A 25,513-nucleotide genomic window follows, 5' to 3' on the forward strand; every position below is an offset into this window, starting at 1 on the left:
AAGAGGAGGGAAAGATAGAAGAAAAAAAATATTAATGAATCACATGACAAAATTATTAAAAGAAAAAAGGAACTTTTTTTTTTTCGTTTGAGTCTTCTTCTGAAAGAGAGGTAAGGGAAGCTGCAAAACACAACCGCAAAAACAGCAACAGAGAGAATTGTGGGACCAAAATTGGGTAAAAATCTTTTTTTTCTTCTTTTTCTTGTGTTAGCAAAAAAAAAAAAACAAAGATAAAGTGAAAAAGACATATTTAGCTTTGTCACCTTCATCATTTTTTCCTCTGTCATCTATCTGACAGAGAGAGAAATCCAAATCTGTTGGTGATAGAGATACCTAACAAATAGGGTAAAAAGCTAAGACACAATTAAGGTGGATTAGTTAGTTAATCTATCCCAAGTTGTTAAGATGTCTTAACAAAAACCTGAGCTCTCCAAAAGTACAATCATCATAAACCTAAATATCTTCTATGTACAAAACAACGGATTTCAAAAGGTATAATTAAGACGACTAGAAGGTGGTGTTTAATACTACTAAAGCTTATTAAAGTTGTACAAATGATATTTTTGGTCAAGATCATTAGTGCATTACTTTAAAGGGTTTTCTTTTTTTTTTTTGGTAAAAGGTTAAGATTTTGTACCAACAGAACGATTACATAGTTTGTCGCAAGCGACTACATACAATAGCAAAGATACAAAAAGACCCGATCTATTAGCTCAAGAAACCTAAATTCTGAAAATATAACTCAAGCAGGGAAGGAGTAGAGTGAGATTGAGCAGGGAAGCTGAGCAAACGATCCCGGATAGCCCTATCCACCGCACGCCGGATGACTAAAGGCGACGAAGAAGATGCCCTGAAGATCCTCGCATTTCGTTCCTTCCAAATCTGATAAGAGATGACTTGACATTGAAGCTTGAAGATGGTGTTGAGACGCGATAAGAGGTTGTTGCTATCACTGAGGAACCACGTCGACAATGCAAAGATGGAGAGAGGGAGGTTCGGCCAGGCCGATCCCTTGAATGGGGTCCAAATTTCCGAAGCAAACGGGCAAGAGAAAAACAAATGCTCATGAGATTCGGCCCGCGAGTTACAAAGAACACACTGACCAGAGACGGAGAGACCCCAATTAATAAGCCTGTCTTTCGTGGGGAGCCGATGCTGCATGATTAACCACAATATGAATGAACATCTCAGGATCTCTTCCCAGAACCAAACGAGCTTATGCCAGGAGACCGTTGGGCTGTGAACCCTCAGAAAATTTCAAGTTGCTCGGGAGGAGAATGACGGCACATGGTTGCCTGCTTGGTTTCTCCAGAGATAAGTATCATTACCGCGTGAATTGTCCGGGGGATCCAACACAGCAAGAGTAACATGAAGCAATTGGGTCTCGTCTGAACGAGCCGGAGGAAGCCTCCAACCACCCCGTGAAAAAGCCATACGGACCTTAGCGTCAATATGGATCCTCAGGTTACGCGGCCCATGGTTACCAAGTAAGGAGATCAGAGGACCTAACTCGGTCCAGGAGTCGAACCAAAACGATGCTTCTTCACCATTACCAATTTCACATCGCAAGAAATCAGCTAGATGGTGCTTCACCTGGAGCATACCGCGCACAGCTCTAGAGAATCGTCCAGCATCCTCTGTAATCCAAAAACTCTTCCTGCCAAATATATGCTTACGCAACCAGGCAACCCATAGAGATCCCGAGTTCGAAAAGAAATTCCACACCTGCTTGAGTCTGAAGACCATTTGGAAATCCTCCAGCAAGCGAATCCCTAGCCCGCCTTCCTCTTTAGGCCGACATAAGTCTCTCCAGGAGACGCGAGCACCTGAAGCCGAGCCAAGCTTGTTCTTCCATAAAAACGCCGCACACAGAGAATCCACTTTGGTGTAAAAGCTTTTAGGCAGGACGAAGACTGAACTCCAGAAATTAACCATGCCATACACAACGGAGCTAATGAGTCTTATCTTCCCGGCAAATGAGAGAAGTTTGACTGTCCAACTGTGCAGCTTCCCTGTTATGCATTCCAAAAACGGCTGCAAAGTGGTGAGCGAGATCCTGCGAGGATTCAGAAGGAGACCAAGATATCTGGTCGGAAACACTCCCAAAGAAAAGCCAGAGATTCCACTAAGCACTGCAGATTCAATCTCGGAATAGCCACTAAAGAATATCTCAGTTTTCTGCACATTCATATCAAGCCCAGATATGACCTTAAACTCGTTCATCACCTCCTTGATGCCTGTAAGAGAGTGCCTAAATCCATCCGAAAAGATCAACAAGTCGTCGGCGAAGAGTAAATGGGTGATACACGGGTTTTCGCATTGAGGGTGAAGCCTTATCAAGCTGTTATCCACCGCATTCTCAAGAAGCTTGGAGAGGGCCTCCATAACCATTATAAACAGATAGGGAGAGATGCAATCACCTTGCCTGAGTCCTTTCTTACCCGCGAAGAAGCCCGCGAGCTCGCCATTCATGGCGACCGAGAATCGAGGAGTGGAAATGCTTTCTTGCAACCAAGTTCGGAACATGGGAGGAAAAACCTGAGCTTCCAGCAACTTTAATGTGAAGTCCCAATTGACCGTATCAAAAGCTTTTCTGATGTCAACCTTGAGCATACAGCTTGGTTGGCAAGAGCTTTTTTCGTAATGCCTGATAAGTTCCGAGGCTTGCAAAACGTTTTCACCAAGGCTTCTGCCTTTCAGGAAAGCAGCCTGATTTGGGCTGATACACTCCTGAAGCACCGGTTTCAGCCTATTTGCGATGATCTTTGCGATCACCTTGTAGATAGTATTGCAACAACTGATGGGCCGAAAATCACCAAGCTTGCACGCACCGGACGTCTTGGGGATCAGAGCAATGATTGTCGTATTCAGATCCTTCAAGAGGCGACCATTTCTGAAAAACTCTTGAATGGCAGCAACCACATCGTCACCAACAATTTCCCAAGAAGCATGGAAGAACTCGATAGGAAAACCATCGGGGCCGGGGCTCTTGCTTTTAGGCATAGAGAACACTGTACTGAGGACTTCTTCTTTGGTAACAGGCCTTTCCAAATCCGACGCTTGCGCAACCGAACACCTAAATGGCATGAGCGCTTGGAGCTGAGTGACCGAAATCAAAGACAAAGGCAATTCAGTCTGGCCGAGGATATTCTGGAAATATTGCGCCGTGTGAGATTTGAGATCCTCAAAAGAAGAGAGAATCCTGTCATTCCCATCATTTAAGAAATGTATATGATTCCGGGTAAGGCGCTGGGAGACTGACCGATGAAAGAAACTAGTGTTGCGGTCGCCGAGCTGCAACCATTTAACACAGGATCTTTTTTTAAAGAACTTCTCCTCTGCAGAGATCAAGGATTGCCATTTCTCCCTAGCCAAGTGTTCTTCTCGGGCAATAGAAGGATCAGGGGAGGTTAGGAGAGCTTGTTGTAACACTGCCATCTTCTGCGCTTGCTCCTTGACCCTCGCAGATATCCCACTAAAGTGGTTTTTGTTCAGTTTCCTTAACACAGGTTTCAAACCCCGAAGTGCTCTGACCAATTTGAACTGATTACTCCCTACAATGTCCTCCAATTTCCAAGCATCCTGGACAGAACTCAAGTAAGATGGATGATCGATAATATGGTTATAGAACTTGAAGGGCTTCCGAAAGTTCCTCTTGACCGAGGGGATGTGGAAAAGACATGGTGCATGATCCGATTGGTCTGGCTCTAGAAATTCTGCATAAGAGTCAGGAAAACAAGCCGACCACTCTTGATTGATGAAAGCATGATCAATCTTTTTAGATACCACATCAGCTTCTCTGCTATTCCACCAGGTGTAAGTTAAACCCTTTGACTGGACCTCAAACAAGTCAGCATCCTGAAGCGCCAGGTTGAAGTCTTCAATTCCAGCTGTGTCGACATCCTCTGAGAGCAAGTTCGAGTTCTGAGAAACCCTCATTATCTGGTTAAAGTCTCCTGCCACCGACCACGGGTATCTGCTTGCAGGGGTGCAGACATTAATCTCTTTAATCTCCTCCCAAAGAGGAAGCCTGGCTTCTAGTTGATTGAAGGCATATACAAAGGTTACCGTCAAGTTTACGCCTTCAGCAGGGATGAATACTCCGCACGTAACCGCTTGAGCAGAGGCCTTATAGATAAACACGGTAACACTAGGGTCCCAAACTACCACCACCCTAGCTGTTTGATGGTGATCAAAATTCCCAAAAAACATCCAACCAGCTGGCACCGCTCTTAATAATCTGCTAGCATTTATTCGTTGAACATGCGTTTCGCAAAACGCGCCAAAAAGAGGCCTATGGATGTTAATCCAGCCTTTAGTCATGTTGTGGCGTCTGTCACTATTTAGCCCGCGTACATTCCACACAAAAAAACTCATCTTATATAGAGTTAAGCAGTTTTTGTGACCTTACGGCCACTCTTTCGGGATTTAACCAAAAAGAAAGGAGCTTCGTCATTGCTCTTTGCACCATCTATGTCACCGCGAGTAAGCAAGACCTCCGGAGGATCAGGTTCCATGACGGGAAGCGAAAGTGATTGTCCATGATTTCCAGCCTCCACCTGGTGGAGGAGATTATCGCCCACCGAGCCAGCAGTGTTCTTGATTTTAGGAATATAAACCTTAGTTGATTTGCTTCTCTTATGTGTTAGGATACTCCTTGTGGATTCAGGAGGCCTAAGCACAAGCGGCTCCTCAACACAGCCTTTAGCAGCAGTTGCCCCATCAGGAAAGGCAACAGCTGGTGGGATCTCTCCTTCCTCTAGGGCAGACTGCGCATCCCTCAAACGTGACGCTTTAGCCCTGCGAGCTCGTGATCTTCCCGGTCCTAAACGCAAAGGGTCTTCTTCTTCATTCAAAAGAGACTTTAATTAGTTTATACATTTTCAGCAGCAGAAAATAAATGTATATTATTTCATACATTTATATGGTTAGTTTAAATCTACAAATCGATATCAATAGAATCACCATTATATACACTTCTAATATATATAGTCTAAGAGCACACCTGATTGAACTTTCGCAAATGTAAAGTACATTGGCTGTAATGTCTCTCAAAATTTATGTTGGAGAAGTGTGCTGGTTGAAATTAAACTTATAAGATCATTCACAATAACATAAGTTATAAGAAATTATCACCTTAAAATGAGGAAGTACTAGAATTGTTTACATGGTCTAGTTTTCCCTTATCAACCATTTCATGTACCACAACAATTAGGTTTCAGATAGCAAAAATGAAAACCACATGTCCGGATATAATTTTTATTTTGTTCGCTTGATTTAGAAAGAGATATATGGCAACAAATGTTCATAAACCAATCCACTAACCGAACAAAAATCAAATATAGATGATGAGTTGCCAAACGCTAATACAACTAACTCTTGCATTAGATTAACACAAGGCTTATCAAATTTACATTCATGCTTAATTAGCATCTAATGGAAGTTAAACGAAACTTGGTTGTAACTCGGATTTCATATTGCATTTACACAAACCGAGCACACCTTGCTTTTGTAAGAGTTCGAGACTCACCAAGGCAATGTGTGTGATACATAGAAGAGCGGGAAGTTTGAAGAGTCCGCAAGTGACATGTAGGATTCAAAGGAGAAAGTTGACATGGCACCACAAGTGCAAGGCAAGTGAGAAGATCTTATGAAATAAGAAAAGAAGATCAGAATCTCAACAAGAAAGGAAAATGAAATATACACATGCTCGCGTGGAGATGTGGTACATATTCTGGATGATAGAAGCTTAGAAGGGTTGGCCGTTCTGAGCAAAAGAAGAGAGAATTATCACAAGAAATCTAAGAGAGGGTTTAGGGTTCTTGGTGAGCGATTGTATCCTAGTTGCACAACTGTTGTTGTGTTAGGTTGGGTAGATTAGGAATTGGTCAGTGTCAAATTACGTGGCAAAGCTGTGTAAAACTGATTAGACAGATCTGCAAAGATTGTCTAAGTTATTTCCAATAAAGAGCAAATAGTAGTTTGCAAGATTCATGTGTTTTCTTCAAGAGTCTCTGTGGTATAGTCTTACAATTGATATCAGAGCGGGTTGCCTATCTAGAAATTCTTTTCTATATCAGGTTGAGATCCTGTGAAGACCATGGAGACGTCCAAAGAGCTGATAGCTGTGCAAAAACTACGTGCTGGGAACTTTGGTCACTGGAAAGCTCGCATGCGTCATCACATCAGGGGTATTGACGAGGATGCATGGACTGCAGTAGAGGAAGGGTGGAAGAATCCAACAGTAGCATCAGAGGATAAGGACGGGAATAAAATTCAGATTCCGAAACCTAAGAACACCTGGAGAGAAGCTGAAAAGAGCCTCTCGAAGTTCAACTCAAAGGCCATATCAGCCATCTTTGTCGCAGTTGATCTGGATGAGTTTGACATTATTCAAGGCTGTGACTCAGCCAAAGAAGTCTGGGATACTCTTGTGAATCATTTCGAGGGGGACACAAGTGTCAAGAGAACTCGAATAGATCACCTGGCTTCAGAGTTCGAAAACCTCAAAATGGCCCCGGATGAATCTGTTGCTAGTTTCACCACCAAGCTGAGCACCATTGCAAATGAAGCTGTTGTTCTTGGTAAGACATACAAGGACAAGAAACTAGTTAAGAAGCTTCTTAGATGTCCTTCCGAAGTTTGCAGCTCACAAAACAGTTGTAAAATATTCCATGGACACCGACAATCTTGAGTTTGACAAGCTTGTGGGTCTCTTTAAAGCTGAAGAAATAGAAGCCACGGATGATCAAAAGACTGCTCAGAAGAGTATTGCGTTCATTGTGACAAGTGAAGAAAAGAGGATGTCACAAGTGGAAGAGAACTTGAGCCTTCTTGCAAGGAATTTCAACAAAATGCTGAAAAGAGTTGAAAAGGGTCAAAATCGCTACACAAAAGTTCAAAGATCTGACTCTGATCGAGGAAACTACAGGAGATCTGAAGGTGATCGATCTGGAAGAAAAAGAGATTTGCAATGTCATGAGTGTGAGGGATTTGGTCATTTCAAAAATGATTGTCCGCTGACTAAGAGAAAAGAGATTAAATATGTTGAATGTAAAGGGTTCGGTCATACAAGAGTTGAATGTCCAAATAACCTGAAGAGCAAGGACAAATCCATGATTGTCTTCGAAGACTCAGACACTGATGAAGAGGAAGAACCAGAAACTGAAAATCTCATGCTGAACTTTGTGGCTTTCACCGCTGATGATGAAGGCAAAGGTGAACTGACACATGTTGTTTCTGAATCAGAGTCAGATGATGAAGAGATAGACCCCAAGGCAGAGTACAGGAAACTGTATGACAGCTGGGTAAAGATGAGCACAGAGAATCTGCAATTGGTGAAAGACTCAGATGAACATTCTGGAAATGGAACGAACCACAACGTCAGTGGATGACTCTGAGAAGACCTCTGGTGAAGCCCGTGTAGAGGATGTGAACCTAAAAAGCGATTTAGCCAAAGAGCAGGAGAGCAGAAAGAATCTTGAAGACAAGCTCGATAACTTAAGAGAAGTGTGTCACCTCGAAAAGGAGAAGGCCAGGGATCTACAAAGTCAACTCGTAGATAATCATAAGAAAATCAGAATGCTTAATACTGGAGCAGAAAATCTAGATCAAATTCTGTCAGTAGGTCAACCACTGAAGAATAATTGTGGTATAGGGTACCGGTGAATTTCAAATTGAACGACTCACTCTTCAAGCTGGTATGTTACCAGGGTTTGTATTTGGGAGGACATCTTTCAGTAAAACTATCTAAGGAGTTCATCAGTGAAAATCAGATGAGACAAAAACCAGTTGCATCCGAAAAGAACTTCAAGAGTGTCAGAAGAGGGAAGAGAAAAAGAACCTGCTTCTTTTGTAACAAGGCTGGTCACTTGAAAAGAAACTGTTACAAACTCAAAAAGATCATAAAAATGCCTGGATTCGGCGTCTGTGCTATCCTGAACCAAGACACTTTGGAATGGTGTGGATAGAGAAACGAGTTCTCTATGGAAGTCCAGAGAAAAGTGATAATTCACAGAGGAATGCACCAGTCGAGGATATCGTGTGTAACTTTGCCAGAGTTAAGATCATTGAACCGGAAGTTGTAAGGCATGTTACTTATACCTCAACAAATGGAGAAACAGAAACCGCCTTGTACTTTGATAGTGGTTGTTCCAGACATATGACTAGAAACCATGAGTGTTTCGATAAGGTTCAGAAAGTTAAAGGTGGCCAAGTTACATTTAGTGACAGAGGACAAGGGAAAATCCTTGGTGTTGGCAGTTTGACTGGAGAAGAGCAACCACAGCTGTTGAACGTGTACTATGTACATGGACTGAAGGCAAATCTGATCAGTGTGAGTCAGTTGTGTGATGATGGTCTGAAGGTAATTTTCACACGTACTGATTGTTAGGCTGTGGATGAAAATGAGAACATAGTCCTGTATGGGATAATGTCTGGTAACAATTGCTACATGTGGAGTATCTCAGATAAATGTCTGTCGGTTCGGGAATCTCAGTTGGATTTGTGGCACAAACGCCTTGGGCATATGAACGTAAAATGTCTTAGCAAACTTGTTAGAGCAGAGGTTATCAGAGGGATACCCAGCTTGGATGCATCGTCTGAAACTGTATGTGGAGCTTGTCAAAAGGGAAAACAAGTAGAAGTGCAGCACAAACCACTAAGTGAGATACGGTCTTCCAGAATTCTTGAGTTGTTGCATATGGATCTCATGGGACCGATCCAGACGGAGAGTACCAATGGCAAGAAGTATATCATTGTGCTGGTAGATGACTTCTCTAGATATACATGGGTGAGGTTTCTGAGGGAGAAATCAGATGCTACAGAAAGCTTCAAGATACTTGCTCTGCAGTTAAAGACCAAGAAGGGTAACATAATTCAGATTCGAAGCGATCATGGCAGTGAATTTCAAAATGATGAATTCAAAAATTTCTGTCAAAGTCAGGATATCATACATCAGTACTCAGCACCTCGAACCCCTCAATAGAATGGTGTGGTTGAGAGGAAGAACAGAACCCTCCAAGCATAATGGCCAGAGCAATGCTCCATGGGAATAATGTGTCATCCAGATTTTGGGCTGAAGCCATAAACACTGCGTGCTACATAATCAACCGGGTGTATGTCAAGCCTGGTACCAAGACCACACCCTATAAAATCTGGACTGGTAAAACACCAAACCTGAGTTACTTCTATGTCTTCGGCTGTGTCTGCTATATTCTGAATGATAAAGACAATCTTGGAAAGTTCGACTCGAGGAGTGATACTGGGATATTCTTAGGTTACTCTCCAAACAGCAGAGCATTCAGAGTGTATAATCATCGAACAAATATGGTGGGAGAATACATTAACATGGTATTTGATGATCAGAATACCTGCGTTCTAGAAGAAGTCATCTCTGAAGAAGTAAGGAACACTGACAGTTGTGTGCCACAAGCTGAGACTCAAGATGAGGACGAGTGTGAGAATGGGAATGATCTTAAAAATTCCTCCGAGTGTTGTCACTCATGGAAAAGTTCACAAGAATCATTCAGCTGATGATGTTATTGGAGATGTCTTTGATGAACGAAGGACTCAAAACAAGAAGATCGACTTCAAAGCTATGGTCAAACTCGCTTGCTTCATTTCTTTTACTGAACCAAGCACAGTGCAGCAAGCCTTGGAGGATAAGTTCTGGGTATCTGCTTGTCATGAAGAGTTTGAACAATTCGTACGACTGGATGTGTGGGATTTGGTGTCTTCTCCACAAAATGTCAACATTGTTGAAACCAAGTGAAAATTTAAAAACAAGACTGATGAGGATAAAAATGTCATCAGAAACAAGGCTCCTCTTGTGGCTCAGGGGTACTGTCAGATCAGAGGAATATATTTTGATGAGACCTTCACCCCAGTAGCTTGCCTGGAATCGATCAGATTTTTGTTTGGAATTGCATGCAAACTGAATATCACCTTGTACCAAATGGATGTGAAAAGTGCCTTCCTGAACGGCATGCTTCAGATAGAGGTGTATGTTTCTCAGCCAAAAGGTTTTGAGGATCCTGACTTTCCTCACCATGTGTACATGCTGAAACGAGTACTCTATGGATTGAAACAAGCTCCCAGGGCATGGTATGAGCGGTTAGCTCAGTTTCTGATGACTGCAGGTTTTCAAAGAGGCAGCATAGATAAAACCTTGTTCATCCAGACACTGAAACAAGATACTCTGATTGTTCAGGTCTATGTCGATGATATAATATTCGGTGCCACATAGCAGAGTCTCGTTGATTAGTTTGTGGTGACCATGATAAAAGAATTCCAGATGAGCATGGTTGGATAGTTGAGCTACTTTCTTGGGTTACAAGTGAGACAAACGTCAGATGGTATCTTTGTCTCCCAAAGTACCTACTCCAAGAATCTGGTTAAACGATTTGAGATGCAGACTAGTAAACCGACAAAAACCCCTATGAGCACTACCAGCAAACTCTCTAAGGATGAAGAAGACCAATGTGTGGATGAGAAGATTTATCGAGCCATGATAAGCCGTCTATTGTATCTCACGGCAAGCCGACCTGACATCTGTTTCAGTGTCGCTCTGTGTGCTCGATATCAGGTCTCGCCTCATGTGTCACACTTAAATGCTGTGAAACGTGTGATAAAATACGTCAAAGGAATATTGGATTATGGCATCTATTACACTAAGGAGACTAATGTTAATCTTGATGGCTATTGTGATGCAGATTGGACAGGTTGTCTCGACGATAGAAAGAACACGTCAGGTGGATGTTTTTTCCTTGGAAAAAACATGGTGTCATGGCACAGCAAGAAGCAGAACTGTGTGTCTCTATCAACAGCATAGGCCGAGTATGTGGCACTAGGCAGTTGCTGCACACAGCTACTCTGGATGAGACAAATGCTTGCAGATTACGATATCACTTCTGAGTCTTTTCTTATTAAGTGTGACAATAAGAGCGTTATTGATCTCACAAAAAACCCTGTCCAGTATTCACATACTAAACATATTGATACCAGACACCATTTTGTTCGAAGTCTGGTTAAGGACAAACAAGTTGTTGTTGAACATGTTGCATCTGAGTATCAGTTGACAGATATATTTACCAAGCTCTTGGATTTAAACAGTTTCTTCCACATGCAGTAAGCCTTAGGAATATGCGAGTACTGAGCCAACGTGGAACTGAGGAGACTGTGTGAAAATGATGTAATTAATCTATGCTTAATCTTGTACAGTTTTTTTTTCTTCTCTAGGCGAATCCTTGATCTGGTGGCAATCTGAGTCTCGGAGTATCGGCATCGGAGGAGACATGTTCCAATTGATAGTCATTCAGGTTAGGATAGGGTGTCACCACACTTTACTTTAGACACTGATCACTGACTTGATTGGGGAAGAGTCCATAAATTCACAAGTAAAGGTGAGAATGGTTGTAAACCACATTACTGTATTTGGCATCACGTTTGGTCGTGTGTGAAAGCTACTTGGCTGAGAAAGCTGCACAAATGTGTGACAGTAGTAACCACAGAGAATCAACCACCAATGATCCTTCATAATTTTCAAAACAAAAACATTGAAAACGTTTTCGTGAAAAAATCTCAAAAGTCCTCAAGAGAAACAGTCGGGCATAACAACCATTGACTAAATGTGAATGCTCATCAGCTGAAGAAATGCAGCACTGTGTTTCTCTGTGTGGATGGTCTGGTCTGATCTGGTTGACTCTCTGTGGATCACTGAATGTGGGACCATTCGCTTTTGATGGATGAAGAGCACATCTTGAACGGTTCTCATGGATTTTTCGATCAAACTTGTTCTCTCTAGATGTGGAGAAATGAGGCGAGGAATTGCAACTGGTATAATGATGAGGTGTGTGAAAGCTTCGTGGCTAAGGGTATGCCGCACATATCAGCCTGGAGAATCAAGTTTTTTGCTTTTCTGCATCATGTCTCGTTTCTAAGTGTTTCACACTCTTCAGTGTCTCACGTTGCTCTGTCCGTTCTACCTCGAGGGCTGGTTCATCATCTGGCTGGTAATTTCTGCCTTGATACTTGGATGAGATGTAGTTCTTCACAGCATGGGGTCATCTTGTCCTTTCCTTGTACAAGATTGGAAGTTTTTGTGCCTGTGAAAACTAAATTGATTGTCTATGTCTCATGGTTGTGATGATTGGGCCTGTTCTTTCTTTATCTTTTTGGCTGTTGGCCAATTTGTATTCTGATATTAGGCTGAAGCAATTCTAGGGTTATTTTCCGCGACCCTTTAAAAGGTGCTTGCTGACGTTTCCTGTGCCATGAACCCTAATTGTGTGCCACAGCCTCTCCAGAATTCTCTGCACCTCACGATGCCGCGAAACACTCGCTCCGCCACTGCAAAAATGCTCGCCTCCGCCATTGAAACTTCACACCGCCGTGATCCTGCTGATGAAGAAACTATAAACGCTGCACTTCTACGTCTCCGTGCAAAGCGGAAAACTCTTCAGCGCCCCGGAAAAGAACCCATTGAGATTCTGAGTGCTGAAAAGGATGAGAGTGATGGCTCCACCGGGGCTGACGAGTTTCAGCACCTATTTGAAGGGTCGTCCATGCGACAGAAGAGCTCTCAAACCCCTTCGCTCAGTCATCTGATGATGCAATGGACGAAGATTCCGCAGATGATCTTGACGACTTTGTTTATCCGCAGAAACCTGGCCATCCTCTCTATCTGGATCTTGAGTCGCGGTATGCAGCCAATCGGCGCGAGCAGGTGGAGCGCGACCGCATGCATCCCGAGCTCACTCGCCCGATTCGTTGGCCTCACAACAACTGTGCCTCCCTCGCTGCTCAGGACAGGTTTGTCTCTTTCCGACTTCGCTCTTTTCATAATCAGAAGTTCCTTCCCCTGGATGATCCAAAGTTGGTCGGAGCTTGGAAGATACCTGGATGCTGCGGGTTTGATTTATACTGTCATTGATGTGGAATCGTATCGTCCGACGGTTGTGCATGAGTTTTATGCGAATGTGGGGGATCTGGAGTATCACAATGGCACAAATTTCATTTACATTCGTGACTAGATGTTCGAGTTCACACAAGAGATAATCAATAAGATGTTCCTGGTCGATGACTCTCTGCCTTACGGTGTCTGGTGGTCGGAAGAATCGTTGTAAGGATTTCCGTTCTCGGTATCTCATTCCACTCTTTGGTGTCATCTACAAACTATGCTGCTGTAACTGGATGCCTACATTGACTACAAACAACACCACCATGGTTAAAGAACGAGTCCGACTCATTGCCTACATTGTTCAGGGCAACAAATCAATTTCGGCAAGCTGGTGTATGACCAAATTCTGGTAGCGGCTCGTACTTCCGAGATGGTCAACAACAAGTTGATGTTTCCCAATCTTATTTTCCAGCTGCTTTGATTTCAGCGTACAGTGCCAGGACATCGCGGTGATCGGCCCCTGGAAGGCTTTCCTCTCAAGATCACCCTGGATCCGAAAGCAGGGAAAGGCTCTAGTGACGATAAACCTCAAACGGCTCCGTCACTGGCTGCTGATCTGGAACAACTAGCTACGTGGCTCAAACGGGTTCAACTTCATGTTCAAGGTAAATCTCTCTATCTGGATTCCTCATGATTATGCGATTTGTTTTATCTGAATATGTGCTCAAGCAAGGGGAGAATATGCTGAGCTGAGGAAACCAACAAACGAGGATCGAGGTGGATCAGTTGAGGGGGAGCAGGTTGATGATGGATCAGCTGAGGAGGAACAAGGAGAAGATCTTGAGGATGAGAACGAATGGACAGGAAACTAGATGTGTTACGAGTGCCTTTCTGAGTGTGTTTAGGATTCCCGTATGTTAGACTATGTGTCGTTAAGACTGGTTGTGTCAGTTTTTGTGTCAGCTTTTATGGCTTCTCGAACAATGTGTTACTGTGTTTTGGTTAATCATTAATCCTAAGCATTCACCAGTGATATTCATTTATATGTTGATATCTGCCGTATGCGTATTTGGGTGCTGGTGTGTGTCAATTGTTTCAGGTAACTTGGAGCATCATATTCAGAAAAAATGGGGGAGAATGTAAGAGTTCGGGACTCACCAAGGCAATGTGTGTGACACATAGAAGAGCGGGAAGCTTGAGGAGTCTGCAAGTGACGTGTAGGATTCAAAGGAGAAAGCTGACATGGCACCACAAGTGCAAGGCAAGCGGGAAGATTTTATGAAATAAGAAAAGTAGATCAGAATCTCAACAAGAAAGGAAAAGAAAATATACACATGCTCACGTGGAGATGTGGTATATATTCCGGATGATGAAAGCTTAGAAGATTTGGCCGTTCTGAGCAAAAGAAGAGAGAGTTATCACAAGAAATCTAAGAAAGAGTTTAGGGTTCTTGGTGAGCGATTGTATTCTAATTGCACAAGTTGTTGTGTTAGCTTGGATAGATTAGGAATTGGTCAGTGTTGAATTGCATGGTAAGATCGTGTAAAACTGATTAGACAGATCTGCAAAGATTGTCTATGTGATTTCTTTTTTTTTTTGAATCTAATGTTAAATTATATTCAAAAGAAAAAACATACGTTTTACAAGCGTTTTTTAGAACATTTTTGAATCAAAAGATTGTTAAGCTTCTAAATTTATCTCGTTGAAAACCAAATCTCCAGCCCGTCCGCGTACTTCATGGTTCCACAATTTCGAATGGAGCTAAGCTGATTCCGGATTTGCTTATCCATCATCTTAACTAGTCGTACAACCGTAGAGGGTTTTTCGCCATGTCGTCTGTCATTACGCTCCCTCCAGAGTGAATAAACCGCGATATGGAAAGTGTATTTTACCAAGAAAGCTGTTGTGGTTTTGGGAAGATGAGCAAGCAGAGTCACCAATTGCCCCCAACTGTGCATATACTGAGGCCCAAGCAGTCGCCTTACCAGCAGCTCCCACACCTGTTTCGTTTCAGAACAAGTGAAAAACAAATGGTCTCTAGTCTCCAAAGCATTCTTGCAGTATACGCAGGTGGTATCCACGTTCAAGTTCCATTTCTGCATTCTCTCTCCAGTTGCTAATCTGTCCTGAACAGTTAGCCAGACCATAAAAGAGTGTTTTGGTGTAGCTTGTGAGAACCAAACACCTCTGTACCATTCCACCCTCTGTTTGACTGTTCGAATTTGTTGCCAAGTGTCTTTGGTGACAAATTTGGGCTGAAAGTTCCCGTCCATGCCCTTCTATTTGCTGATATCCTTTGCAAATAAAGAGCAAATAGTAGTTTACAAGATTCGTGTATTTTCTTTAAAAATCTGTGGTATAGTCTTACAGCTTTAAGAGCATGTGCAACGGCATTTTTTTAGGCGTTTTTTAATTTTTAATGAATTTAATTAAATTAAAAAGGAATAAATTTGTCAGAGACATCTCTTAATCAAATATAAGAAACATTTCTTATTACATGTGGTGCCGTGTGAATGGACAAAAAAATTAGAAGACAAAGCTTTGTATTTTTTTTTTTCCTTTTCTTCTCTTCGTGCGCTGTATTTTTTTGTTTTTAAGAACACAACTAAATTTCTACCATTGAACACCTTAAAATGAGAGTTTTTAACATAGATCTTTAAACCCAACTTAATAATAAAAGAATGATAAGAGATCCATGAAGGTCTCTCCCATTAAACATGCTATAACAATTTTTCTAACATTTTTTTTGGATAACTTCGGAGAGTACAGAAAAAATGATAGAGAAATTTGTCATTGTCACGAAATCCACAAATTTGCGAGAAAACAATTTATAGCATGCAATGTTACGACAAATTTGTCACGTACTTGGAAATCGAAATACGTGACAAAATCGTGGTAAACGAATATTTTATAGGTAGACTTGTCAAGGATCGTCACTAACCTTCCATGCCATGACATACGTGGCAAAATTTGATGAAGTCTCAACCATTTCATCGCCACAAACGACAAAATCTTTTGTCCAACAGTCGCACTGCATGACGTTTATCTTTCGTGTGCTAAATGTGAAACAACGCGTAGTTATAGTAATATCTTCCTACTGGTTGTCGTTGTCGGTGGACACAAATCTCCATAAAAACTATCTCGCAGAAATATCTCTCTCCAAGCCAAAAGTATCTCCGTCTCCGAATCCGATCACAAGATGAACCCAACCCAACAACCCGGCCAGGTTTACGATATCGTCATACTCGGAGCATCTGGATTCACCGGCAAATACGTCGTTAGAGAAGCTCTCAAGTTCCTCCAAACTCCGTCTTCTCCGTTAAAGTCACTAGCTTTAGCGGGTCGTAACCCGACCCGGTTAACCCAATCTCTCGAATGGGCCGCCCGCCCGAACCCGCCTCCTTCCTCTGTCGCTATCCTCACTGCTGATACATCCGACCCGGATTCACTTCGCCGTCTCTGTAGTCAGACCAAACTCATCCTCAACTGTGTTGGACCGTTTCGTATCCATGGCGATCCCGTCGTCGCCGCTTGTGCCGATTCAGGGTAAAATTGTCTTCTTACTCTGTTTTAGCTGTTGTGTTACAGTGTGAACTAAAAAATTGGAACTTTGTGTTTATGGGTTGATGCAAAATTAGTTTGAAATGATTGTCGAAATTTGTGGTAACTAAGATCAAATTTTTAGGTTTTGTTATCTCGAGTCCTTGACAAATGATAAGATTATGTTCACTTCTTCAGGAGAAAATACTCAAGAAAAAGCTTTCCTATTATCAACTTTAAAGAAAAGATTTAGCTTGTAGCTTGAAGAAGTTAGAACTTGATGAAGACAGAGTAATCCTGTTAAGCTCCATTTTCTATAGGAGCAAATGAAATGATTCGTTAAGACGTAAGAGAAATACTGAAGAATGCCTTTTGTTATCAAATTTATGGAATGATTAAAGTTGAAGCTTGAAGACGTTCGAAAATCCATTTAATGCTTAATGAAATCAGTCTAATCCTGTTAAGTTACGTTTGCGATATTATTTTTATAGAGTGATTATCTTCACTTGTTTAAGAGATAAAACTTAAGGAATGATTAAAGTTGTAGCATTGATGAAAAAAGTGTAATCTTGTTATGTTTTGGTTTGCTTGCTACGTGGTTTCTTATAGGTGCGATTATTTGGATATAAGTGGTGAACCTGAGTTCATGGAGAGAATGGAAGCTAACTACCACGAAAGAGCAGAAGAGACCGGCTCTTTAATCGTATCAGCTTGTGGTTTCGATTCAATACCTGCTGAGTTGGGACTTCTCTTCAACTCCAAACAATGGGTGCCTCCATTGGTTCCTAACCAGATCGAAGCATACCTCAGCTTGGAGTCTAACAAAAAAATCGCCGGAAACTTCGGGACTTACGAGTCTGCGGTTTTAGGTGTAGCCAATGCAGAAAAGCTCAAAGAACTGAGACGCTCAAGACCAAGAAAGCCAAGGCCATCGGTAAGTATGCATATAACATAATGTGACATTGAGTTTGAGATATTATCCACTTAGCATCTAGTAAAGTTTCCATTTGTACATTCTTGGTAATTAGGCTTTGGCTAATATTGAACTTTTGAAATGTATTTGCAGATTCGAGGTCCACCAGCTAAAGGACCAACACTAGAAAACCAGAAGAAGATTGGTCTTTGGGCTTTAAAGCTACCTTCTGCTGATGCAGTAGTTGTTCGTAGAACTCTCACAACTCTAACAGAGAAACCACATGGGCTTCCTGGTCTTAACGAGAGCCCTGAACAGATACAAAAGAGAGAATTATTCTGGTCAACGATCAAGCCAGCTCATTTCGGTGTAAAGATAACATCCAAATCTCTCTTTGGGATATTCCGATATGTTACTCTCGGTGTGTCCCTTGGTCTACTTTCCAAGTTCTCCTTTGGAAGGTGGCTTCTTTTGAAATTCCCTTCGGTTTTTAGCCTTGGTTGGTTCCAGAAGAAGGGTCCAAGTGAGGAAGAGATAGAAAGCGCTACGTTTAAGATGTGGTTCATAGGCCGTGGCTACAGCGAAGAGAGTCTCGTTTCAGAAGGAAAGACCAAGCCTGACATGGAGATTATTACTAGAATTTCAGGACCTGAGATTGGTTATATAACCACACCGATAACACTTGTTCAATGCGGTTTGATAGTCTTGGGCCAGCGCGAGAGCCTAGTTAAAGGAGGAGTCTACACACCTGGTATTGTGTTTGGTTCAACCGATATTCAGCAGCGACTTGAAGACAATGGCATATCCTTTGAGGTGATTTCAAAGATCAAGACACAAGGCTAAAAAGACATCTCTTCTCATGCTTTTCTTTTCTGTTTTTAAGTTATGTTTCTCCATATAAGTTGCTTGTGTTTGAGCTTCACACAGACACGATGAAAGCTTAATGTTAAGTTTTTTTTTTTTTTTTCCGATAGTAATAAAACCGTTTCCTTGACTTTTGATACAGAGATGTAAACTTAAACTGGAAATAGACCATCCTAGTGAAAAAATGGATGGCGAGAGAACCCCAAAGATCACATTACGTCTACCATTTACCAAAATTGCAGTCCCTGCTTCAAAAAAAACATTGTTGAGAAAGCATTCGTTTGCTGCTAAGATTTCTCATGTGCCTCTGCATTTGTATATGGAATCAGCCACTAAAGTGTTTGCAGGATCAGCTTGAGCTATTCAGAACCCTTCTGGTGGCTGCTCTTCTGAAACAGAACTGTTAAAAGACTCATAATCATATGATATGAGCTTTAACGATTCGATTTTAAAAGAGCTGAGACGGAGGCTTCAAGAGATTGAAAGGTCACTGCGGGAAACAAGCTTTCCGGATTTGGTAATAGCTGGACCAAAAAGCAGCTCCAAGCTAAAATCAGGACCAGATATTGATCTTCCATTACCACCAACTTTATCCAGCTCCCTTATGGAAAACTGCAGGAGCAAAAATGGCTATTGATAAGCATGTCAAGGAGAATATATAGCAGCTTAGAGAAATTTTTACCTGAAGCAAGCCGTTGGTTATAAAAGCTGTGTTGAAGCAAGTATAAAAGAGACGGCTTCCAATCATTTTCTGGTAGAATGTGATGCGTATGTCTCCACTCACCTTTCAAAGAATCACATGCTTTTTTAATCAGACAATCTTATCTAACATTGTCTGAAACATTTTGTTTTTTGTGACTTACTTTCACAGGTTTGTCAAAGTAGAAATCAAGACATGTTTTCTCGTCGATAATGGAACTCTCTGTATCCATTTGAACAACAAAGCGCGGCTCTTCTCCATCTGTTAGCACCTCATCTTCTTCTGAATCATTCACATGTGATATATAATACCGTGGACTCGAGCTTCTACAATACCCTCTCCTGAACTGTCTACAGCAACCTCTTGCAAGTTCTACAGATGGTCGATAGATCTCATTCGGAACCTAACATCACAAACAGAGTCTTCCTTGCATCAAACCATATATAATACTAAGCCGAAACCGAGTCTACAATGCATCAAAGTGAATGCACCTTACTAAGGTCTAGAGAGTTCCAGTTTATTTATCCAATACATAATATCAAGCAGAAACAGAGTCTACAATGCATCAAAATGTGTATATCAAGCAGAAACAGAGTCTACAATGCATCAAAATGTATCTGTCAAGCAGAAACAGAGTCTACACTGCATCAAAATGTATATATCAAGCAGAAACAGAGTCCAAAGTTGCATCAAAATGTATATGTCAAGCAGAAACAGTCTACAATACATCAAATTGTATATGTCAAGCAGAAACAGAGTCCACAGATGCATCAAAATGTATATGTCAAGCAGAAACAGAGTCTACAATGCATCAAAATTTAATGTCAAGCAGAAACAAAGTCTACAATGCATCAGAATCCATATAACAAGAGGAAACAGAGTTTGCGAGGCATCAAAATGTATATGTCAATCAGAAACAGAGTTTCCAATGCATCAGAGTCTATATAACAAGCAGAAACAGAGTCTGCGATGCATCCAAGTGAATGAATCAAGCAGAAACAGAGTCTGCGATGCAACAACGCGTATTATATCATTACCTCCTGAAGTTCTGAGACCACAAAGAAGACGGAATCAACGTTGGCTGTGTCGTAAAGTCTAATTCTCAGCAACTCTCTGCTATGTTCTTGAGGTAATCTAACCTCTGGAGGTCCGTTTCCGATTCCTTTACGAAAAGAGAGTAAATTTGACCAATATTTCACATAACGACGTTGGCTTGGTATTGAGACCTGTCAAGGTATGAATCAAAGAGCGATTTAACGTAGGGTTGGTTTTTTTGCCTATTCGTAACTAAAGTGAGGACTTACTCCATTATTGTTTGTGGTTCTTCTGCTTGCATACATCTCAAGAGCTTCTTCAGCTGACATTCCTCCATAAACAAGGTACGCCGATACCATTAACCCTGTTCTACCTTTTCCTGCCTGCAACATACGTACATTAGAATCTAATGAAACCAAAACTGTGGAAGAAACTTGGTTTCGGTTTTGTCGTTATATACCATGCAATGAACAACCGCGATGTTCTTGGGATCTAACGAGAGCCAAGAGTGAACACTTTGGCAGAAAAGTTGGATCATTTTAAGAGATGGGACATGGTTGTCATCAAATGGAAATCTCTCCACGCGGCCATAAAAGTTGTCTGGATCATAAGATTCCTCTATGCATAGATTATAGACCTAAACAAAAGTTTGCAAGAAATGTATTTAGAAAATGGATTGGTTTAAATGTTTTGATTTGATCAATTGCATCTCTTCTTGACCTTGTAGTGATCAGGATGTCGCATATCGAGCACGGACTTGACTTGCCAAAGAGGGTTTCTATAAACAGCTCTCATCCGTTCAGCGGGAAACGACATAGCCAACAATCTGTCTGAGATGTAAGACATGTCGAGATCATATCCACCAATGATTAGCCGTCTTCGTTTCTTGGACACCAAGCTACGTAGGTAAGAGCTTGTGGTTAGGTAAGTCAGAATGTGGCCCCTCGTTATTTCCAGAGTTGATTTCTCTTTTCCAGGCCCTCTTGAGAGCTTGAGACCCATTCTGACGGAATAGACGTATATATTAGGTTATGTGCCGTGAGTTGCAAGAAAAAAAGATTCTAAGGGTTTTTTGACCTAGAGAATTGATCATGAAGCTGAGGAAGCGATTTTCAGGTTCCCAAATTTAGGGAATTGGGAACCTGAGAAAGAAGAAGAAGAAGAGTTCTTGAGGCAAAACGAAACAGAAAATGTTTAAGCTTTTTGGGAGAAAATGGGTTTTGTTTCACCTGAATGGAGAAAATGATCATAGAAGAAAATGATGAACAACGACGCAATTCCATTTTTGGAGCTCCTGAAATTTAGCTAAGCTTTTCTTTTAAATTTAGGGCTCTCTCTCTCTCTCTCCTCTTATTTCTCTCTTTCTCCCTGTAGCAGTTAGTTTTGGCGAATTATTTCGAGTGGGCTATATATGTTGATAAGTATGCACAGGGAATGCAGAATCTAGTCTTCAATACAAATCTTGAATGAAACAATAAGGTATAAATTTGTTTTAAATGATAACGTCTATGTTATTCAATCTTGAATTTTTTTTAAAAAAACTCTAAATTTATTGTTATTGGTTATGATTTTTAAATGTCTTTTAAATCTTATAGTACTAATGTTGAATTGTTCAAAAACATTATTTTGAAATGTACTGTTTTCTTACTTCATTTTCAAATATACTTTTTGATAATGATTTTCTAAATATACATTTTCAAATACATTGTTACTAGGTGTTTAGCCCGCACCTTGCGGAGGCGTAAATGTTTCATAAAATGATCATATTAATTAAATGATTAAATTTATTAACGAACATATATTATGAAACATTACCTTAAAAACAACAACATAAAACTGATAAAGTAAAAAACTACATTTATAATCAGAATAAACCGAAATTAAAAACACAGAAGTGATGAAATAATAGTGATAGAATGTCGATCAATCACTCTATCTCACTTTCTCTCTCTCGCGCGCTCTCTCTCTCTTTCTTTCTTATGTACACTTAACATGTATTTGAAAGTTTTAACATTTTTGTTTAACCATGTTAAACAGAAATAAAAAAAAAACATAAGATATACAAATAAATGATGATAAAATATTAATCAATTGCATGTCCCAGAAGATTTAACTTTCTCTCTTCTTTTTCTCTCTCTCTCTAAACACCTAATTTAAATCTCCCTTCATTCTTTCTCGAAAATCTCCAACATGTTCTCCTTCATAAAATATAATTTCGCAATAGATAGGTTGAGCTTTGTCTCCTTCAATTTCTCCTTCTCTCTTTTGTTTTCTTAGTTTACCTCCAAACATCTTTGCCTTCTTGTATTTCTCATTCTTCATATCAAACACACATTTTTTCGCCGTCAAAATATATTCATCGCTTTAACAACTATTTTACTGTACATTTTCCTCAAACATTTCAAGCAAGACTTGGAACCAGTTTTAAATTATCAAATTCAATATCTCTGAAATTTCTTTGATCATACATCAATATGCTTTGAGGATCATTACCATTTTCTCATGTGATATTAGAGCTTAGGTAAACAAACCATTTAGTAGCTTTCGTCTCTCTTTCTTGTCGAGTCTTGTCTTTCTCACAAATATAAGCGAAAAACATGATATCAAACGTAGATAAATAATTCTTTTCGTAGTTTTGATACCATGTTAAGATTTTTGTTTTCAACAATTTAGCCATACCTGAAATCATCTTTCTAATTTGTAACTGATTCTTTTTTTTTTCCGATGTTTTAGTGAAGGTTTTAAGCGGCAGAAACATAGACTTCACTGCCTGATTTAAGCATACTCTTTTCTTTTTTTGTCGAGATTTAAGCATACTCGTGACCCAAATATTTTTAATCTCAGATTCTGCACCACCATAAATTTGGAGATTTCATGTTTTAGGTTTCACCAGTTAACATGTTTCAAATGAAATTGTAATTGCTATTTTTTGTTTGTTTAATAAGACATTTAATTGGAAAAACTAATGCACGAGCTATTTTAATATGTAATGCTAGTTTCACAAATTAAGAGTCACTAATAGAAATTGAACCATTTATATAAACACCCACTACAAAACTATTCCATTTTCTCCAAAGCGACATTAAAGAAAAATGAATTAGATTCATATGTATTATTATTATATTTCTAAATAACATTTTAATCACTTCTTTGACACACAATTGACACACAATAAACTGATTTGAGTCTCAAATCTAAGGAAAAAAAAAAAACAAATTTGGGTAACATATCATATCGAAATTATTAACATTTCTTTAAAATAAAAAACCTCTTCAAAATATCAATGCTCAGAACTTTAAAACAATATTAAAACAAAAAAAAAATTGATTGAAGGAACAAATCGTTATCATCTGTAGTTCCCACCTTTTTTCAAGGGTTTGACAACAGCAAATTTCGCATAACTCATTATCATTTTCTTAGATCCCAACTTCCCATCTGTAATAGACTCTTCTTTGATCTTTGTCTCCATATAAATTGGCTTTTCAACTTTTCTGTTAAAAGAATAAGTCACATGTCTGCAAAAGTAAAAAAATCCCCCAACGAATTTCTTCAGAAAAACCTCATCACTCGTAATACATCAGTTCTCAAAATCTCCTTACTTCCCTTTTTTTACCTCTCCTTTTAATATTATAGCCTCTATGACCACACTTGCTGCATGTTGATTTATCAAGAATATCCACATTTTTCTACACGTGCTTTCTGCATATTTATCAAGGATTGTTCAACAAAGTACGACTAAACCACAATCAAGAAAGCTTTGAGATGTGGTATGTCTTTGTGATTAACAATAAGACACAAAAATGGCGGACACACAAAATTAAAACCATGTTAAGTATACAACCGCAGATTCTCGACACCCTTTATTTCCTCGTTTAATCTGCATTTTGAGCAAAAATAAATCACACCAGATGCAAAACACAGAAGAACTCATTCAAAACTGTGAACGAACGCATTTTAAAGTGGAGGTCAAGGTCAGGAAAACACATTAAGCAAAACATTTGGACACAGACACAGTAAGATTTATGATCAGATAAGTGTATATTAAGATCATTTTAAATTTACATGAGGCAAGAGTTGAAGTAGAGGTAATCTTTTTACCGGGTTCAAGAATCATATCCGCTTTGGAACCATTTAGTTTTGGAATTACATTTCACACTCCTAACGTTTGTCTCCAAGGAACAAACAAAGAGAGACTCTTGATATTGACCAACGGAAACAAACCTTATGAAGTATGAATTAATATATTTCAAGCCCCAAGTTGTGTTACATTTTAAGAAACAAATGATTTAAAGAGAAGTGTAACTGCTTCAAATGGCTCACAAGAATCCTAAGAGATTAGGAAAAGTGACTCAAAATCTCGAAGAGAAACTGAGCACATAGAGGTCAATTATTGATCCAAAGTCGCAAGCTTTACAGCTTTTTTCAATCAATTCAAATACTCATGCCTACCAAGGAACATGATTATTAACAATTTAAAACAGAATAGATCAAAATCAAATTTCTAGAATAGATCCATCTCATAGCTAATGAAGTGAAAGTATAACAAAGGATTGATGGGATTGTGTAATCAGAAACAAATGATGACCAAAACCCATTTACGGCAAACCAGAGCCATCACCACAAATACTGAATTCAAAACGAAAAAGATAAAAAGGAAACTGAATCCAATGAGAAAAATAAAATTTGGTATGTTGATCATCATAAAATATTCTTCTTACGAGTCAACATGTGCATTTGGTGCCTTTTGATCTTGTATTTATGATGGTCTTTAGGTATAAAAAGGTACCTCATTGACACCAGGTTCAAACCTGTAAGCGTAATCCTCGGCAGCCTCCACCGCAACGGCACCTTGTTTCTGAACAGACCCATGCCTTTGCTATGAAGCTTCCTCGGACTGTCTTTTCGAAAATAGAAAAAGGACAATCGACTGATAGATTAAAAGATAACCTTAAGTGAATAAAATAAACAATAACATTTAAATCCAAGGCTAAGGGAATCACCTGAATAAGATGTAAGAAAACCAAAGCACTTAAACTCAGCCTTGCAAACTCGTCTGTATAGACAGCAATGAACACAATTCCTGTAACGGATACAAAACCACAGAGTTAGTTACACAACAACCACGGAACTCAAAACCATGTAACAACAGAAGATAACAAACTAAAAAAAACAAAGACGAACGCAAAGATATAAACAAACAAAACAAATATGTGGTTAAGAAAATAACATAGACCTAAACTAAATAACAAACGACAAACATTAAGAACCAGCAAAAACTATGAAAGATTTAGAAAGGCAGGTTGATATAAATGTATAGTAGTCTAAAGATCTAGGTCAAGTTAGTTTGTAGGTTATCTTTTTTTTCCATTAAAACAGTAGCTATATGTCAAATGGATTATAGACCCAATTAAGTATTCTATGTATTAAAACCAATATTAAACTACACTACAAATTATAAATTGAAACCGGGTTTGGCGTTTTTTATGTAAACCATGTTAAACTTAATTTAAACCATTAATTAGGATATTAACCAAATTTTAATAAGGGGTAAAAAGTAATTAAC

The 25,513-nt window shown here is 39.8% G+C and overlaps 2 protein-coding genes across 2 annotated transcripts; one reads left to right on the forward strand and one right to left on the reverse strand.

Annotated features, from left to right (window-relative positions):
* Positions 1-16,026: 16,026 nt before the first annotated feature.
* LOC18022586 (probable mitochondrial saccharopine dehydrogenase-like oxidoreductase At5g39410) lies at positions 16,027-18,352 on the forward strand. The gene is made up of 3 exons (XM_006405568.2): positions 16,027-16,444; positions 17,048-17,372; positions 17,505-18,352. Exons 1-3 carry the CDS (start codon positions 16,098-16,100, stop codon positions 18,192-18,194), a joined length of 1,362 nt encoding a protein of 453 aa, XP_006405631.1. The 5' UTR covers positions 16,027-16,097; the 3' UTR covers positions 18,195-18,352.
* A 130-nt stretch (positions 18,353-18,482) lies between these two features.
* LOC18022587 (phosphatidylinositol 3,4,5-trisphosphate 3-phosphatase and protein-tyrosine-phosphatase PTEN1) lies at positions 18,483-21,152 on the reverse strand. The gene is made up of 7 exons (XM_006405569.2): positions 20,671-21,152; positions 20,411-20,587; positions 20,220-20,333; positions 19,953-20,141; positions 19,079-19,318; positions 18,898-18,999; positions 18,483-18,827 (listed from the first exon to the last, which is right to left on the reverse strand). The coding sequence occupies exons 1-7, from the start codon at positions 20,950-20,952 to the stop codon at positions 18,687-18,689; spliced, it is 1,245 nt and encodes a 414-aa protein (XP_006405632.1). The 5' UTR covers positions 20,953-21,152; the 3' UTR covers positions 18,483-18,686.
* Positions 21,153-25,513: the final 4,361 nt, after the last annotated feature.

Source organism: Eutrema salsugineum, unplaced genomic scaffold, assembly GCF_000478725.1.
Source record: "Eutrema salsugineum unplaced genomic scaffold, Eutsalg1_0 scaffold_14, whole genome shotgun sequence".
Classification (NCBI taxonomy): Eukaryota; Viridiplantae; Streptophyta; class Magnoliopsida; order Brassicales; family Brassicaceae; genus Eutrema; species Eutrema salsugineum.

Excerpts from the sequence above, each read along its gene's own strand:
- LOC18022586 (XM_006405568.2), top strand. The coding sequence starts at position 16,098 with ATGAACCCAACCCAACAACCCGGCCAGGTTTACGATATCGTCATACTC. Across the intron at positions 16,445-17,047 it reads GCCGCTTGTGCCGATTCAGG|GTGCGATTATTTGGATATAA; the intron begins GTAAAATTGTCT and ends GGTTTCTTATAG. Across the intron at positions 17,373-17,504 it reads CAAGAAAGCCAAGGCCATCG|ATTCGAGGTCCACCAGCTAA; the intron begins GTAAGTATGCAT and ends ATGTATTTGCAG.
- LOC18022587 (XM_006405569.2), bottom strand. The coding sequence starts at position 20,952 with ATGGGTCTCAAGCTCTCAAGAGGGCCTGGAAAAGAGAAATCAACTCTG. Across the intron at positions 20,588-20,670 it reads GACATCCTGATCACTACAAG|GTCTATAATCTATGCATAGA; the intron begins GTCAAGAAGAGA and ends ACTTTTGTTTAG. Across the intron at positions 19,000-19,078 it reads ACTTTGACAAACCTGTGAAA|GTGAGTGGAGACATACGCAT; the intron begins GTAAGTCACAAA and ends ATTCTTTGAAAG.